General features: G+C 28.9%; 1 protein-coding gene across 3 annotated transcripts; it reads left to right on the top strand.

Annotated features, from left to right (window-relative positions):
- The first annotated feature begins 4,695 nt into the window (after positions 1-4,695).
- On the top strand, positions 4,696-10,085 carry LOC138932389 (transmembrane reductase CYB561D2). Of its 3 annotated transcripts, XM_070294176.1 has the most exons (4): positions 4,696-4,816; positions 4,927-4,997; positions 7,175-7,430; positions 9,501-10,085. In XM_070294176.1, exons 3-4 carry the CDS (start codon positions 7,179-7,181, stop codon positions 10,020-10,022), a joined length of 774 nt encoding a protein of 257 aa, XP_070150277.1. In that variant the 5' UTR covers positions 4,696-4,816; positions 4,927-4,997; positions 7,175-7,178; the 3' UTR covers positions 10,023-10,085. The 3 variants fall into 3 exon arrangements, with proteins under 3 accessions (XP_070150277.1, XP_070150276.1, XP_070150278.1); XM_070294175.1 differs by having other exon boundaries at positions 4,696-4,997; XM_070294177.1 differs by lacking the exons at positions 4,696-4,816; positions 4,927-4,997 and adding an exon at positions 6,370-6,402.
- The last annotated feature ends 8,498 nt before the right edge of the window (positions 10,086-18,583 follow it).

Genomic DNA, 18,583 nt, shown 5'->3' with positions numbered 1-18,583 from the left:
ATTGCTTAATTTAAATTGCACGTACGCAATTAATAAATAATTAATATACAAATAAAAATTTACTTACAACGTTGCTCGTACGGCACGATGACGGCACCGACAACGCACTGCTACTTTATTGCTCGAGTATCGCCGCGCGAATGATAATACGTGAGAAAGGAATTTGAGCGTCTCGCCCCACTACAGTTTTATTCGAGTATTTTTGTATAAATGATAACAAGGCCGTGATACATAAACAATGTTTACGCGCGCCAATGTTTACGCCGCCAAGGCCAAATATCATGTTAGGTATTATCCTAATTCGCTGTCAAAATATTTTATGTACTATAAAATATATATACGAAATATTAAATTATATAAGTATTTTAAATTATAAATCAATTATTTATTAAACAATTAATGTATCACGGAGCTTATCGTTATGTTAATTACTCGGATCTGCGATTAGACTATTTTATTGCATGTTCTCAATCCGAATCTTATTTAGATCGTCGAAAAGTCAAAGGAAAAAATATCGAACGAAATATATATTTAATTTTAAGTATTTTTAAATAATTGTTGCCTAGAGAGTAAAAGAAAGAGAGAGAATTAATTATTAATTATATCAAATTATTTCCCAATAGTTGTCGCGATCGCATTTAGAGAAGGAATTTGAGCGTCTCTTACTATTACATCTATGTTCGAGTATCGCCGTGTCAATAATAAGGCCGTAAGTCGTAATAATAGCGCGTTAATGTTTACGTCGCCAAGGCCGAATATCATGTTATTAATAATTCGCAGCCGAAAATATTTTCCATACTATGACGTGTATAAGCGGAATATTAAATTATACAAATATTTTAAATTATAGATCAATTATTTAATAACCGATTAATATATCACGGAGCTTACCGTTTATTTCCTCCTAATTAATAAAATTAAATTTTATAAAAGAATTATTGAACTTTGAAGCTTTGAAGTTTAATTTAAATTAAAATGTTATTATTTCATTTAAAATGGTGATTATTAATGTTATAAGCATTAAATTTAAAAAAATATTAAAGATAAAATTATTCTGAAATAAAGAAAAGATAATTTTTTTTAAATTAGTAGAATTAGATTTTATTATATAAATCTTGATATATATATATATATATATATATATATATATATATATAAAGAAAGGTAATTTTTTTAAATTAATAAAGCTAAATTTTATAAAAGAATTATTAAAAAGTTTAGATTTATATATATGTAAATATAGAAAGAAAAGTTAAAAGAATTGAGAAATGTCCGCAAAAACAAAAGCGCGCGCGTAGCGCGCCCCTGTGCTGTTCTAGTTATAATTATAAAAAGCTATATGGATTAAAAGCATAATTTAATATTGCTTAAAATGCTTGATAATTTTGTTTTAAGAATAAGAAAAAATTAAAGCAATTTTTTGTAAATATTTTATATATGTTTTGTATTTAAAAATTAGGGAAAAGATTATTAGGAAAATTAATTTAAGAAAATTAATTTTATGTCACATGCGCATATAAATACTTCAAACTTATTATCGCTGTTCGTAGTATGTATTAGAATGGCAAATTATCACGCGCAGCTAATAAAATATTAATAAATTCATAATAATATTCTCCGCAATTTTGATTCACAATTATCGATCTAGCACGTACACGTATCAACCGGTTGTTTTATCGTGGCACCGAAAAATAAATCTGACCATGTAGCTTTGCCAGCTCTAAAATGGATCTAGTTGACACTACTGTACTAGCTAGAAAAAGCGTTTTATGAAAAACGGCGGCATGATCCCTCTCAGGTTTCCCTCTGGTCCTAACTCTTCCACTTCGACCTGACCAGCATGGGTGACCCTACCGGTATGTTATCGCTGGTATAGCTCTGAGGTACATTTAATAAAGTATTCAAATTTCTCACTCGGCAAATGTCTTTATTAATATTGGTACTTTTTATTTAAAAATAATCGAAATAATTCGTTGGGATGCAGTCGATAATATTTGATAGAACTTACATAGGCTGCCTTTCTGCCGATATTAACTGCCAGTACTGAAAATGTATAGTTTACGTCACGCATATTACAGATTTTCAGTACTGGCGGTGAATATATCGGAACACAGCCATAGTCGGTAAGATCAAGTCTTTTTGGATACGTCAAATGCTATTGATAACACAAATAAATTGAGGTTTGCAATATGTAAATAAAAATTTGAAATATGAAAAATTTTAAACGTCATAAACTTAAGTTATTTCCGATTTTTATGTGTCTGTTTGGATTAAAATAAAAAAATTATATATAAAAATAGTGAAACTACCCGAATATGGGTGTCTCCGAAAACCAGCAGCAGATAAAATTAAATTTATGGGGACAAATAAAATTATAGGGACAAGTAGTAAGAATGCTAATCTAAGTGCTAATCATTAAAGTTGGACATTTCGCATTTTGATATAGTAATTAATATTTTATTGAATTGGTAGAAGATTAATATAATATTTGGGTATCTTTTCTATCGACATATTCTTTGAAGACATTCTCAGTCGCATTTTTGAGTAATTAAAAGCGAGTAAATGAAAGCATGTAATTAAAAAGAAAGCTCTGTAACTAATATCACAGTTATTGAATTAACTACCTGGCAAGAATGTAAGAAATGAAATGTACAAACTTGTGAAAAGTTACAAAAATAATTTCAACTCGGCTCAATTTTCTGTGAAATTTTTGAAAGTTAAACAATTTATCTTAATTTTCCAGAATATATGAGAAAAAGCTATATATATATTTAATGTATGGAAACCATAGCTCACACGAATGTTAAAAGCGCCACCCATATATACAAGATGATTAGTATTAATAAAGCGAATATGAGAAATTATTTTATTTTAAACAGAATACAGTGTCAATTATAACAATTTTATTAGCTTAATTCTGCAAGACCATACAATAACTATTGTAATTAAGTTGATATCTTCCTTTTGTATAATTATGGTACTAAAAATAAAAATAATTTATAAAAAAATAGAATTGATATATTTTTATGTATTACTTTCTATCAAATAAATATTGGAAGAAATTAATATATTCTGAAAAAATGTTTATATACAATATATTTACATTATGCTACTGCTGAAAAGTTAGTAATGTTTGAAATGTATTACGGTGAAGTGAGAACATTTCGAATAACAGGGGTGAACAAAATTTTATTAAATGTAAAAACAAATACACGATACAAGTATCAGACGTTTCGAGCTTAATATTGATTAATTACCTCGATATCAGTACATTCGATGTAAATAGTTTTCGCATGCGCTTACTCCTTAACAAATTAGAGTTATGTAAGATAAAATATAACCGATAATTACTAATTCTCGGCATCCGGTCACTAGATGTTAGATAAATCACAATAGAAGATAACGTTATTCTACGACATAAATATATATATATATATATTTCTTAATAGTATTAATATAACGATAAAACTGATCGTGCGGGCAATAACATATGATTGATATCGTTAAATATTATCGCTACGTGAGAATTAACAGGCGCGATTTTATTTCGCTCGTGAATGATTTTACTTCAAAGATAGATACGATAGGCTTATAATTTGTAACGTGCGAGATATTATCAACGTTTACGTATCTCGTACGGTGGCTCAGGGAGCATGTTTTCTTTCTTTTTTTTTTTTCTTTCTCTTTATCCATATTATTTGTAATATCTTATATTTTTTAGTAAAAGATTTAATATATTTAATAAAAAGATGTATATATACATATATAATCTTTTCTTTGAACTACTGGTGGCATTATTGTTTTTTGAAGTATAATTTGACGCGCTCTCAAAGATATGGATATAATCTTTATATATCCGGATAAATATGAAAATTCGTATATTTTCGAGAGACGACGGCCAGGTTAATACACGAGAGCGCCGAGAGATCTGCAAAGGTATCCGAGAATGCCGAGAGCCTTTGAATGCTTTCGAGTTAAACCAGCTGATTATATCCTCGGTAACGTCGGTTTAATCCGTCTCCGTTTCATTTGCATGTTGCGCTGGTGGGCGCGCATAAAGCGTACGTGATCGTGATAAAAGTCAGTGTCATTAACGTGACGCCGTTAACACGTCCCAGAAGACATCCGATAATATCTAGTACGTGTCGCATTTGTCTTATTAATGCAACGCGAGTCCAACCATCGCGTCACTTATCAGTCATGTGTCGGACACAAAAATCCCGCTCGGGACGTCCCGCATTTTTTGCACTTACTTAGGATTCCCTCGACTACCACGAACTCAATCTTACGACCAGTGGCCCCGACATCGATCTCTCGGCTAGTTGCTGATCCCCCGCGCATCGCTCGCATTAATCGCGCGCGTCGTCGGCATATATTACGACGGAAGAAATTTGCACACTCGTGTAGTTTCCCTTTTGTAGACAATCGTCGTTCGTTGCTCAAGATAGTCAGTTACGAAAGCGCTATTTGCGTACGCATTTGCGGCGTTAACTTATGTAAGTTTTCATTATCTTCTTTTCTTAGATTTAAGTTAATGGTCTCTTTGCTAATTGTGTGATAAACGTGTATAATCGTATTACTAATTAATTAATATCATTAATTAATATTTTCTGCAATTTTACAGAATATATAATATATTATAAATAATATTATTCTGTTGGTAACGATAGAGACAGACGAGCACGGAATAATAATATATACAATATATATATAAAATTAATATCGAATTTTCTCAAACCGCGGATTGAGGAGAGAAATATATTAGTAATTAAAGAAGAAACAACAAGTTGGAACAAGTGGATCGAAGGAGCAATAGGTTCGCCCTCGTAACCTCGTTCGGCAAACTGCCTATTTTCTGCTTTCCGCGCACACAGATTGATTTTGGTTTCTCTCTTTTTTAACCTTTTAAACCATTCAATTTTATAGCTTGCCTTAAAAATCAATCCATTTTCTTCGAGTAGCTGTAGAACTCAAGATTGGTTGAGAGGTAAACTAAGGTAATTATACTTGCTTATTAATTACGTGGATTATATTATCCATTAGTAAATTTTTATTGATCATTACAAAGGATAAATTTCATAGAAATCTAGTTATGAATTTATAAATAGATTAAATATGATGAATAAATTAAATAAATTCTGCGCGAGATTGTTCAATAAAAATTAAATATAATTAAAAATCATATAAAATTTATCGAAACGTAATTATCATAATTATTTGATTTTTGCTTACTTAATTAATTAATTATTCGATTGCTTAATTGATTATTTGATAAGTTATATAAATATCAAATTTACCTGTAGACAATATCTATATTTTAAATTAAATTTGAAATTGCATACTATGGTGTAAATTGATCATTTTGTTAAGACGCATCAAAAACAATATCAATTATTTACATTATTAAAGCTTTTATAATTAATATTACAGTATTTATACATATATCGATACATTGTTATGATAGAATTTTAATAATAATATGTGTTTAATATCCTTCTAACTGCTTGAGTAAATATGATTTACGATATTTTGCGTTCATTTTTTTAAATGCCTTGGACGATATTAATTAAAGTTCTAAAGAGAGAAAAAGAAGCGAAATAGAGGCGTCCATATACATAATTAATAGATTATAAAATTAAATTAATTTTTCAAGCTTCAGTTTAACGCTAGGAAGTGAAATATGCAAAATAATGCACTATAATAAAAATATTATATGTATAACGTATATTTTATATATAAATATTTTTACATAACTATCGAATATCATAATAACACTTTTTATTAGCGCAAGATTGAATCATATATGCTTACTGATTGCAAGCCTATAAAATTTTTCTCAATTGTAATGTCCAGTTATTGATATATTGTATGCCGTCAACGTACAACACTTTTTAGAATATTTTGTCAGGTCGTACCAACTTGTGTCAAGTTATGTAAATGCCATCACTACATTTTTATAAAAGAACGCGTGCGTTTATATATCCGTGCAATAGCATTTTTTCACACAAATACAGAAGTAAATTTTTCACTGAGAAGGATTTTATTGATTTTGATTAATTTTTACTTAAATGTTTATAAATTCAGAAAAATTAATCATATGCATAAAAACATATACATATAAGATATATTTAAATCCTTAAAAGAATAGTGAATGTGTGTATCTGTGCCGCATTTAAAACCAAGTCACCTTTCGACTAGATACCTTATCACGTAACACTCGTTATGTTTCCATTTGAACACAATCTGACACTGTAAGTACTTTTACATGTCATAGGAATACGGTCATTAACTTTTATAGCACGATAATATGTGTCATAAGAATTATAATCCAAGTAAAATACAAGGAAAAAAAGATACAATAGCGGAGACATAGTGTTTTGCTAATACTGCATGACGTATTAAGTAAGCGTGAATCAGTTTTTAAAGCGTATTTTCCCCGAATAACGTTAGATTAACATTTGTCGGTCAGTTGCGATAATATAATCATTTAGATATTTTTAGCATACGTTCCACGTATAGATATTACGCAATATATTTTATATATAAGTTCCAAGTATATGAATTGATAACAATTTATCGAATTTATAAATTGATGACGATGCATCGTGCGCGGGTATTTCTAATAAATACGGAAATATATATGTAGCTATTAATGTTATTTTACAATAATTAAAATAATATTATTAAATCATAATATATTTTATTAATTATAAAAATAATAAGATTGAAATAATATAAGATTATAATAAATTTAATATTGAATTAACATTTTCAATATATTTCTAGTATATTTCTTTCATAAATGCATACGTCTATTAAAGAAATCAAACAAAATTTAACAAATAAAATAAAATATAAAAAAATGTAAAATTTTTCAAAAAATTTGTCACGTTTTATTTTCAATAAATAAATGATATTTATATATCTTAATATTTATTTCTATAAATAAATGCAATGAATATTTATTTATGTCAATATTAATTATATATATTCTATATTAATATGTATAATTAATATTGTCAAAATTTGGCTATTCACTTCATGTCAGCAATATCATGTCTTGTCAAAATTAGTTTAAAAAAATCGAAAATCTGATCAAATTCTATACAAATCGGCAGCAAACCGAGAAATTTATAAGCGATATAGTATCAATAACAAATCATACATATTACAGGACAATGGCGAATAAAAACAATGTCGAGCTCGCGCTTCAATCGACGGAATCGTCAAGAGTTCTACGTAACGATTCTGCTAAAAGTATCGTAAGCTCGGAAAACAGAAGGCCAGGATGCAACGTTCAAGGTGTATTTATCTTTGCGATGGATGCGATTAACCATGCACTGATCATAGCAGTAACGGTGTATCTCGTATATTACTCGGCGAAGGAACATCATGTAACAAATATACACGTAATCCTCTGCACTTTCGGAGTAAGTATTGCATCTATGGTACTTTCTCGTGAAATACGCGTTTGATCCATCTCCTTCTCCGCCGTTTATTTTCTAAAGCATCGTAACTCATCGTAAATTGGTGAAACTGATCGCGCTGCGTATATCACTGCCCTCGTAATCAAGTGACATAAATTTTATATATAATATATATATTTTAATTTGAAAAAAGTAATAATTATATGAAGAACATTATTTTATACAGAATTTCTAAAGTTCTGAAACATTGTACCATATACGTCTTTGTATGTACGATATATACAGTAAGTTTACATAATCTATACAGGCGTATCGAATTTTACTTTGCTCTCGAGGTGCAAATCGATAGCAATGATTAATATATATATTTCATTGTTTATTACTATATCGAAACATCTATTAATAGAAGCACCTATATTCAACCTAGAAAGTGACATATCTTATCTGTTTTATCTATTCTTTCAAGATGTAAAGTGCTTTTTAATTTTACCCATTATACGATATGACGAGGTAGTTACGGTGAGATTTATAAAAAATGTAAAATCACTTATAAAATTTTCCATATTGGTCGCAATGAATAATTTAAGTAGTGTAGCGCACGATTTGAAAAGTTGTTAAAAGGAAAAGAAAAAAAAAAAAAAAAGAAAATTGTCACACGATATGCCATATATACGTGTATATTTGTTCTTTAGAATCTCCTAGATATAGCTGTAAGGAGATAGAACCTTCTTTTTTTTTAGTCGCGATGAAACACGTTGCAGGGATAAAAGTTTCTCGTGAATGTAAATTTTTTTAAAGCCTTTTCTTTTCGCGTTCGTAAGACGTTTTCATTTATTACGTAGCTCATCGACATGCATCTGATACACGCGCCGAGCTGCGCCAAGAAAAGCCCATTGTGTGAATTACGTTCTTCCTTAAACTCGTCGCATCAATATGCGAGTTTACGACCGAACTTGTAATGAATCGTAACGCTTATCTATTCCTTGTAACAAAGTCCCGTTTCGCTCGGGCTTCAACTGCAACGATAATTGCTTATACTCGTTTATCCTTGCAAAACGGAGCTTAAACGTGGATGGATCATTAATTTTGATCCGTCCAAACTAACGGTTCCTCGTATATACAAATACATTCCTCTATGAAATTATTCATTTGCGAACAGTCGACAGATTAAATATAATTAATTTTTTTCCATACATTTTTTGATAAATATAATAATAAATGCGTCTGAATATTATAATATCTGTTTTTTTTTTTTTTTTTTTTTTTTTTTTTTCTTATGCGGAAGCGTATATTTTTACTTTGCACGGAGATAAATTCTGCGTAAATTATTTTTAATTTCATATTTCTTTTATTTCTTTTACATTGATAAATTCTCAATTATGATATTATCCGATATAATCAGATATTTCTCAATTTTTAATATACGTGTATATGAAGTCGATAGACGAGTTTTTGGAACATTTGCGTATTTTTGTTTAGCGCATTGTATTTTAAGCAAAATGTAACGTTGAACAAAATTTTATGGTCTCGTATAAAAGTTTATTCCCATAAAAATAAAATGAACGATTTTTGTATAAAAGAAATCAAGAGTGTCTAACGCGCTAATTAATTTAATTGAAGCATTTTGAAAATGAATTATTATTATAATATAAAATTTTATTTTGCGTTTTTGCTTTTATAAAGCAGACTTTAAAAGCATTCGAATCTTGCCATAGAAACATAAAAACCATCCAGTTATTATGCACAGTCAGATTCAATCAAAAGTAATGCATAAGAAATTGATATGTCTCATACTTGTTTTTAATCACATTGTGTGCGACAGCAAGAAGTATTATACAGTGCATGTTGTAATTGAGTTTCAGCGACTCTGGAAACTCAAATTACAACATCCACTTGCCCTCGTCGAGTAACGTCCAGTGTAGAATCGCCGCCGTAGTATCGAGCGCGGTTCCTTCCCCATCGAGAGAGAGAGAGAGTTTAGGCCACTCGAGATGGCCAAAGAACTTCTAACAACTTAGCCAAACGATCCCAACTTCTTTCCCGTTTTCGCTCACGAATCGCTCATTCTTTCAGTACGTTCTGCTGATGTCGGAGGCCATTGTTGTCTTGACGGGTGATAATTTACTTACTAATTCTCTCTCGCGTCGCGCCAACAAACATCTCCATTGGATTCTGCAAGCCATTGGACTGATCTTCAATTTGATCGGCGTAGGCCTGATGTACAACGCTAAAACAGCACACTTCCTTTCGATCCATGGTATCACGGGCTTCACCTCGCTGGTAATCGTGTGCACGGTAACGATCTTTGGATATCCGGTGTGGATCGCGTGGAAACTACGTAAGTTCGTGCGGCCAGTGGTTATCAGGTTCCTTCACAATTTTCTGGGCACTGCTGGCTTTGTTATTGGTATGGTATCGCAGTGTTACGGTTACAAAAAGAAATGGATATACCAGACAACGGGACAGAAGTACGCCGACGATGTACTACTTATTCTTACGGCGTCGATCACGATACTATCTCTGAGAGGCGCACTCGTTTCTCTCATCAGGCAAGCTGTTGGTTCTCTAAGATTACTTTGTCCTTTTGTCTCGTAAAAAAATGTTGGTGCCAAATCCATTGTTTAAGAAAATAATAATTGCCAATCTTGTTTTATTTATTTTTTTACGGTTAGAATGATGTAAATGTAAAAAAAAAAAAAAAAAAAAAAAAAAAAAAAAAAAAAAAATGTAAATTTGTTGTAAATATAATAATAATAAATGTAATGTAAATATAGTATAATTATATATAGTTTTATCAATAGTTCAAGGAATTAATGTAATACAATTTTTTTTTAATTTATATGATAAAATGTAATATAAATATCATATTTTAATAGGATATAATTCTATTAATTAGGAAAAATGGACTGTGTTGCACTTTTTCAATATATATATTTTTTTTCCTATAAAACTAATTTAGAAACTGAATAGATATTTTTTCGACAAGATTCGAATACAATCGATAATAGTTTGACAGCGATATTGTTGTAAAGAATAAATCCGTCTTCATACATATAATCAATTACTCAATATTGGAACATTTCAAAACCGTGTGACTTTATCACAAATAGAAATACTAACAAAATAGTTTTGTAAATTTTTTTTCTATACGATGTATCAATATTTTTCTATTTGAAACTAGAAGAAATTTTTTGGGGAAAAATTGTTCTAATATTCAGATAAATTCTGCTCTTGCAAAAAAGAATTAATTATTTATCTGCGATTTAATCTGTTCAAATATCAATGATACCAGATATAAAATTAATTTTATGCAAAAAGCTATGAGCTAGAAGTAATACGAAGAACATAATTGTCATAATTTTATTAGTTATATGAATGATATAATTATTGGATATTTTTTTACTATGCTATTAAATGTTAGTTTAGCAGTTATTTCATATTTAGCGTTACAAATTCAAAATGATACCAGTAGTGTTTTAGCTTATTTAAATTGCACATAATCGGACATTATTAAATTATTATTAGCTTTTACTTTTATTATTTTCAGTTGTTTGGCGTAGTAGTTTGTATTCTGAGAGAAAGATAGGCATGTTGATTTAAGAAGCATTCGAGGCGAGGAAAGGCTAATCCATACTAGTAAAATATCTCGCGAACGAAGTCTGAATCCTTTGGTGGCGGAGATAATGTTATTACAGAATCGAATTGCGAGATGTTCCGAGCGCAAGCATTCGGTTGCGGCAACATGCCACTTCTAGCTTCTGACGGCGTATAAACGAGAGAAGTTAAAGTTTAATTAGACGCAAAAGCGTGGTACAGTCTGAAATTTCGAAAGTTGTAATTTCTCCTTGCTGCCAAACTGTAGTCTGTTTCCTATCTTCTGTCTAACATACAATATATATGTATATATACTCGGCTTCATTTAATATTGCGTATCTAATACCGTTAATAGGATCAATTGTTTTACCGAAACAGTTAGTACTTTCAAAGTGCTTATCTAAAGATGTATGGCCATAAAAAACCGAAAGAATACTGTAATAGTCATTTTTTTATCTTCTTTGTTACTTTATTTATTATTTCTACAGATATGTAAATGTTTTTTAAATTGAAACACAATAATACATGTAAAAATATAATATAGATGATTTATTTTTATTTGAAAAATAATTGAAGAAATAGTATAATACATTTTTAAATCCATTAATTAATGAAAATCTGTGAATAATTTTTTAATTACTTTGTTCACTATTCTATTAATTATATTTTTAATTGTAGTTATTTTAATTACAAAAGAATGATATAATTAAGTAAAATAAATCTATGGCATAAAGAGTGAGTAATTTGTGATAATTGATTGACAAAGTGTGATTTAATTTAGATGGAGAAAGAGAGTTTTATTGCATAAAATTTAAAAAAAACTTTGTTTTGTCATTAATGTACGACAATTATGCAGTTCGCCTAATACTTCATACACAGTGATTTGCAACATTTGATTTTAATCGTCTATAAGTCTACATAATCGACATGTATATCCTGTAGCATTCGCATAATCGCATTGCGAGATCATCGTAAGAATGCAAAAATGTAAACATCAGACTGCAGAGTGCAACTACCATGCAATACCTACTTTCGGGCAATCTACGCTCAGATAAATAATGGATCTGTGAGGCGCAGAACGAGCCTGATAATGCCGCGAGTGTACAGGACTCGAGTGATATTTATTTGCGCGTGATAACGAGCGCAAGAAGCGCGCCGATATTTATTCGCGCGCGATAATAGTGGCCATAAGGTATATAGGTATCCGCGATACGCGGCCGGATACTTGACTATTTGCATTGCCACATACCCGTATCCCCGCGATATACGCGACCGTTGCGATTATTTATTTGCAAAAAGCGGAAGTATGTCAATGATGGCGTTAATTCGATCTTGTCTCGACGATGATTCCTGTTCCATTTCTTGCGGAACAAACATTTGCGTAGATCGGGATCTCATGATTCATTCATTCCCCATTAATTCGATGTGCAATGTCTGTCCATGCTTCACTAACGTAAATCCTCTATTCGCACCGTATGTTTCCCTTATTGAAAAGAGAACCGTTCTTTCCTTCGAAATTCCTATTATTAACTTGTCCAACTAGGCGACTGTAATAATCGACGTTTTAGAATTTCCAACGTTCAAAAGTTATGCATGCACGGCGGCGAGAAAAATTAAAATTTTCCTCGTTTTACAGAGCGAGAATTTTAAGGAGTCATTTCTCACTTTATGCAAATTACTGGCGGTGATGTTTTACCCCGCGATAATTCCGCGCAAGCGTTCTTCGTGATGGTAGAAAACAGGTCAAAAAATGAACATGCGACAGTATCACAATATTTACATAATAATTTATATTACTTTTTATTACTTTATTTATTGTGCAATAGTAAATCTTATATCTCTCCCTAATAGAATAACAATTTATGATAATATAATATAATATTTATGATAAACAGAGATTTCATGCGGTATAGAATTAAAATTAAATAATAATTTGATTTATTGGTATATATATATATATATAATTTTTTATATCTTAATAATTAATACAAATAAAGTTTTTAGATAAAGCCAATTCATTTATTGTATCATATTTTTTTATAGCAACAGAATTTTTGAATAAACAATTGTAATCATTTTTCTTCATTAAATATGAGAAATGTGCATTTTAGTTATAATAACATAAATAGTACAACAATTTTTATGAATAGGAATCATATAATATTAGTTAAAACAGAAAATATTTCAATCATAATAATCAACAAATATCTGTAATATAGTTTACCATTAATTGGCACTGCGCAAATATGCAGTATTTCGCCGAATTAATTAACCGCGCGGAATTCAGGATTTTTAAAACCCCATCTGTGTTATTTTTATATACATTATTTGTATTTATTTGCTACAATGCAATTTTATATAATATGCATTGTCTAATAAATTTACAGTAAAACAAACATTACATATTATTAAGGAGGGGGGGGGGGGGTTTGAATTATTATTAACATCATTTAAACATAATTTAAAACATTTGTATAAATAACCAATAAATCAAATTAACGTTTAACTTTTTGTAATTAGCTTTAATTTCTATAATTATAGAAGTTCTCTAATGAGAACGTGCGACAATTCCGTCAAGTAAATTCCGCATGATCGTAGTTAGAAGTATTGTTAAGTGAATTAATATTCAATATAAAGGCCACTTATCTATAACAAAGGCTTTATTGTTTATAAGACAAATTATTATCTGCTTTGGAATGTATAGTAATATTACGTACGTCATGCAATTATTGTATATTACTATATTAACCACGAAATATATTAATCATTGTATTTTAAATACGATTTGAAGAAAAAATATTATAATAGATGTATATGAAGTTAGTAACTATTTTTTTTCTTATATTGGATTTATATATTTTTCAATGTTACATATATATTTTTTGTAATTAACGTACGTTTATTGAATATGAATTATTAAGGCGAATGTAACTCTTGATGAAGTAATAATGTGTATCGTGTATTAATTGTACATAACTGATTCTATGTAAAGAAAGTAATAAAATAAAGAAATATTATATAATATAGTAATAGAGTGTAGTAATATAGTAATTATGTATATATATATATATATATATATATATATATATATATATATATATATCAAGTAAGTCGAGAGAACACGTGCATTAAATATTCATTTCATATGATAAACATAATGAAGAAAAACAAAATATATATATTCGCGTATAATAATTATTAACATATAATATGTATGATATGTATTAGTATTTAATATTATCAATACTATATAATCTCTTCGTAAAAAATATTAATAAAAATTAATAAATTTTATGCGTAAGATGTATAAGGTGTTGAATAATCATTACTTTGAAAAAGTATATTTATTTGATTAAAAATACGATAAAATAATTAGATGAAGAGGTGCAATTTGTAATTTGTGTATATTAAAAATAGTGCCTTGTAAATAAATCATAGTATTTTTCATTATCATATAATGTATGCAATGATAATTTTAGAGAATATATATATATATATATATATATATATATATATATATATATATATATAATATTATACTTAAATGTATTAATTTTGAATTAAAATCATATATATGTGATTGGAGAATAAATTTTAATTAAAATTTATCATTTTCTTTAAAAAGACTTTTTCGAAGTTGTGATAACTCTATTTTTAATTTTATTTTTAGAGTCATGTTAAGGACAATATGACACACGTAGTAGAAGAAATTACGCGTTATTTGCCTTTAGGCAAATCTCGTCAATGATTGAAACAACAGAAGTTATTTATCGAAAAATGCATTTTACCCGTTTTAACGCGTTTTTTGTTCTTCGAGTTGCGCATAATTTATTAAAATGCACTCAACGCGCGTCGACGCACTCAGCGTAATTGTATATTCACAGATATTACTTGAAAATATAATAAACAGCGTACCGCGATATTCTGGCATTTTGATTTTTGGTGAGACACGACATATATAGGGTGGGGCATTTATATTGAGACATCTAAACATCTAAAAAATAAAGCAAAATAGAAAGAAATGTTTCAGACAAATGTTGTTCGATTCTAAGGGGGTCATAAGATGATGCCATTAGTTTGACCTTAAGTGGAGGCGCTTCGGAAATTTCAATGTCAATCTCGTTTTATTTTCTTTACACCAATTAATGTCTCTCATTTTTTGAGCTTAAATTATTAAGGTAACATTATTGCAAAATAAATAATTTTACGAGATATTTCATAGTTTACGTAAAATTATGTCGAAGTAAAGTAATAAAATAAAGTATAAAATATCTCGTAAACTATTAAACTTTTGGCCATCATACTTCTATAACTTTTTATGCAAAATATTGAAAGAAATCGATTTATGTAAAAAAATTGGGGTGTTTCTGTTTAAAAAAAACAAGATTGACATTGAAATCTCCGAAGCGCTTCCACCCAAGGTCAAACTAATGGTACCCTTTTTAGACATTTAAGTGTCTCAATATAAATGCCCCACCCTGTATATTGCAACATACATCAGTAGTATCCGTCGCGTTCATGTTTTGTGCAGATCTTGTATTGTGCCAACTTTTATGACTATAGTCAGCGTAGAGATGTCGAGATGAGACCAAATGCATGATTGCACGCGTGAAATAAACTCATTTAAAGTTTTAACAGATTATTATGGCATCGTGCACGAACGTTCACGCTTAAAATACATTATATTATCGATCGGATATACAAAGATGCAGGTATTATATTGAATTTAATCACAATTGAAATCAGAAAAAGGATATTAAGCTAATGTGCTAAATTTTATTCAGTAATATAATATTAATTAATGATAGACGAGTAATATTATATATGACATATATTTTTTAATTGTTTCAGACTATTTACGCATTTTGTTAATCTTGAATTCGCGCGAGAAAAAGATTATTCATACCGCGCTGCATTTCTCGTAACAGCATCCTGCGTAACAAACGCAGGTCTAGACGTAGACAACTAGAGAAATATGTCAACGGTAAATTATCCCGCGTGCTCGAAATTACGACCATGTGCGCAGTATTGCAGTATGTGAGAAGTATCGAGATATCAATTTGGGATTATTTCAAGAAACATTATTGTTGTGTTGTTTCTTGTTTTGTATTTTCAAATTTATTACCTGTAATTTATTGTTCTTTTATAATTCGTACTATAAATTTATCGAATACTATAAATTTGTACAAGTAGAAATTAAAAGAGTCACGCAAAATTAATTTCTTAAGTCTAATAATTACTACTTGTCTCTTGTTTTTTGTGATTATAGAGATTAATATCTTAATTTAGTTAAAATGAATATTTTCATAGCAAAAATATGATAAGAGTAGCTACCACGTATTGCAAATTCTCAATTATTAATATATGTATCTAATTGTAAGCATCAATTTAAGTTTCTTAAATTTCTTAATATCCAACTAAAGTTAATTGAGCAATTAAATTTATTATTTATTTCCATCCTTGAATTTAATTTTCTATAAAATTCAGAAATTTTGCGATACTATTGTATGTAACTTCATAATTTATATTTTTTTCCATTGCAAAAAATATCTTTATAAATAAATATAGAATTTTTGCGCAATATAAATAGGAACGTAAGCATGACAAACGGATTAATAATTGCAGAATTAATTTATGATACTAAAATTTTTTGTATGATATACGTATCATACAAATATACCTATTTTTATAAAAGATCTATATAAAACAGATAATGAACGAGCTATTATTTATTTACCATGCTACATCGAATTCTTTTTTTTAACCCATATATATAGTATATTATATTTCTCCAGATTAAAATAAATAATAATTTAACACTCAGCAGTAGATGCGCAACAGCAGAGTTATAATATATGATATCTCTCTCGTTCTGTATAATACAAATTTATTTAAATTATAAAGCATACACATAGTTCAAAATAATTTATGTTTCAACAAATAAATAGTGTGAAAATTGAAATTTCTATCTTCAAATAGATTATAAAGAATTTATGTAATTAAAAAAAATTCTTTTTACATTTATGAACTTTTATAGAATATGATAAATAAAAATTTCTAAATTTTAGTTTAACTTAATTTTTAATCAGTTTAAATAATGATAAATTTTAATATTAAAATGTAATAATATTAAAATTTGTGTGAATCAATATATATATATATATATATATATTGATTTATTATTTTTTTTTATTATTCATATTCACCATATAAAATGTAATTCTTTAAAAATTATCGTTATATAATGTTACACGTGTACACAATATTGGCACAGTTCTTTCATTAAAAAATAACTTAATATACTTATGAAATATAACCGCAAGCTATGAATTTATCGTCAAATGCAGTTATAGGCTGTTACAATACGTTCATTTGCCAAGCCGAGACACATGTCGCTTCGTGTGAACGAGTTAACGTATGTTAACGACGCAACAATGTTGTAATTGTATGCGACAAGCAATTAAATTTATCGCATGGATGAGAATTTGTCGAATATTTTACAAGTGAATACATTGTTTCGGAGTCGGCTTAATAACGCAATACTCATTGCTTAATAGCACAGCTCTCATGTGATCATTTTTATAGATAAGAATTTTAGTGTAGTTTCTTTTTTAATTTGTGTTGTAAATTTTTGAAACATTACATGTACATAATTGATTAAAGAATTTATTGAAAATTTTAAATCTCGGGGCACTTTTTAAAAAGAATTTAAGAAAATTAATTCTCCAAAGTCATAAAAGAGAAAGAAAATATAATATATATATATTATGCACGTGAATTCTCTAGATGCTTGATTTAGTGTACGTCAAATAAATATTCTTTCAAAATTGCTGAGAATTAATTCATTTCTTTGAAACGTGCCCATGTGAAATGCTCCTTTAATCAACGCACGTTCTGTGCGTGCCTTGAAAGCGTTGAAATTTGTTGGAAAGTGGATGCCCCGGGAAAATCTCGCAATTGACAACGTTATTAAGCGCAATACGGTTAAACGTTGAACGAATCAGCATGATCGAAAACGAGCGTGTTACAACGGACATCATTTCGCCGAACTCGATTAAAAGACGGAGAAAAATATTACCTGTTACGTTAACTGTTTTTCAACGTTTATTTCCTGCATACGTTCCGATATTCGTAATGAGAATAATGAAGCAAGTATCGTTAAATTCTAGCAAGCGTAAAAGCAAATGAAGTGAACGATGACGTTTTTTCCATCGTAAACAATGTGAAGGTATTGAGCGAAAAATACGAGATACGTCGCAGCGTACACTTGCAGACGATATTGGTGCCGCATTTTACATCGTAGCTTCGAATACCTTTCGCAAAGGCATTCCCAAGTCTTTGCTTCCGCAAAGACAAGGCGTCGCGATGTTGAAAGTGCTCTTCTTCACACGAAATACTATTACGTAACATACCCTATGCAAGCCAACGTGTGGTCAGGAAAAGCAATATGTTACGGAAAGGATGAAATCGGAAAAACTTTTATTTTATGTTCTTCATTTAAATATTTTTTTACTTAAACATATTTTTTCAATATAATGCACGGATAAAATCACAAAAGTTAA

Source organism: Polyergus mexicanus, unplaced genomic scaffold (genome assembly GCF_030449975.1).
Source record: "Polyergus mexicanus isolate NDT 795.1 unplaced genomic scaffold, iyPolMexi1.0 SCAF_4, whole genome shotgun sequence".
Taxonomy (NCBI): Eukaryota; Metazoa; Arthropoda; class Insecta; order Hymenoptera; family Formicidae; genus Polyergus; species Polyergus mexicanus.
This window is presented reverse-complemented; position numbering and strand designations above follow the sequence as displayed.

Coding starts and splice junctions, on each gene's coding strand:
- LOC138932389 (XM_070294176.1), top strand. CDS start 7,179: ATGGCGAATAAAAACAATGTCGAGCTCGCGCTTCAATCGACGGAATCG. Junction 7,431..9,500: donor TAATCCTCTGCACTTTCGGA/GTAAGTATTGCA, acceptor TCATTCTTTCAG/TACGTTCTGCTGATGTCGGA.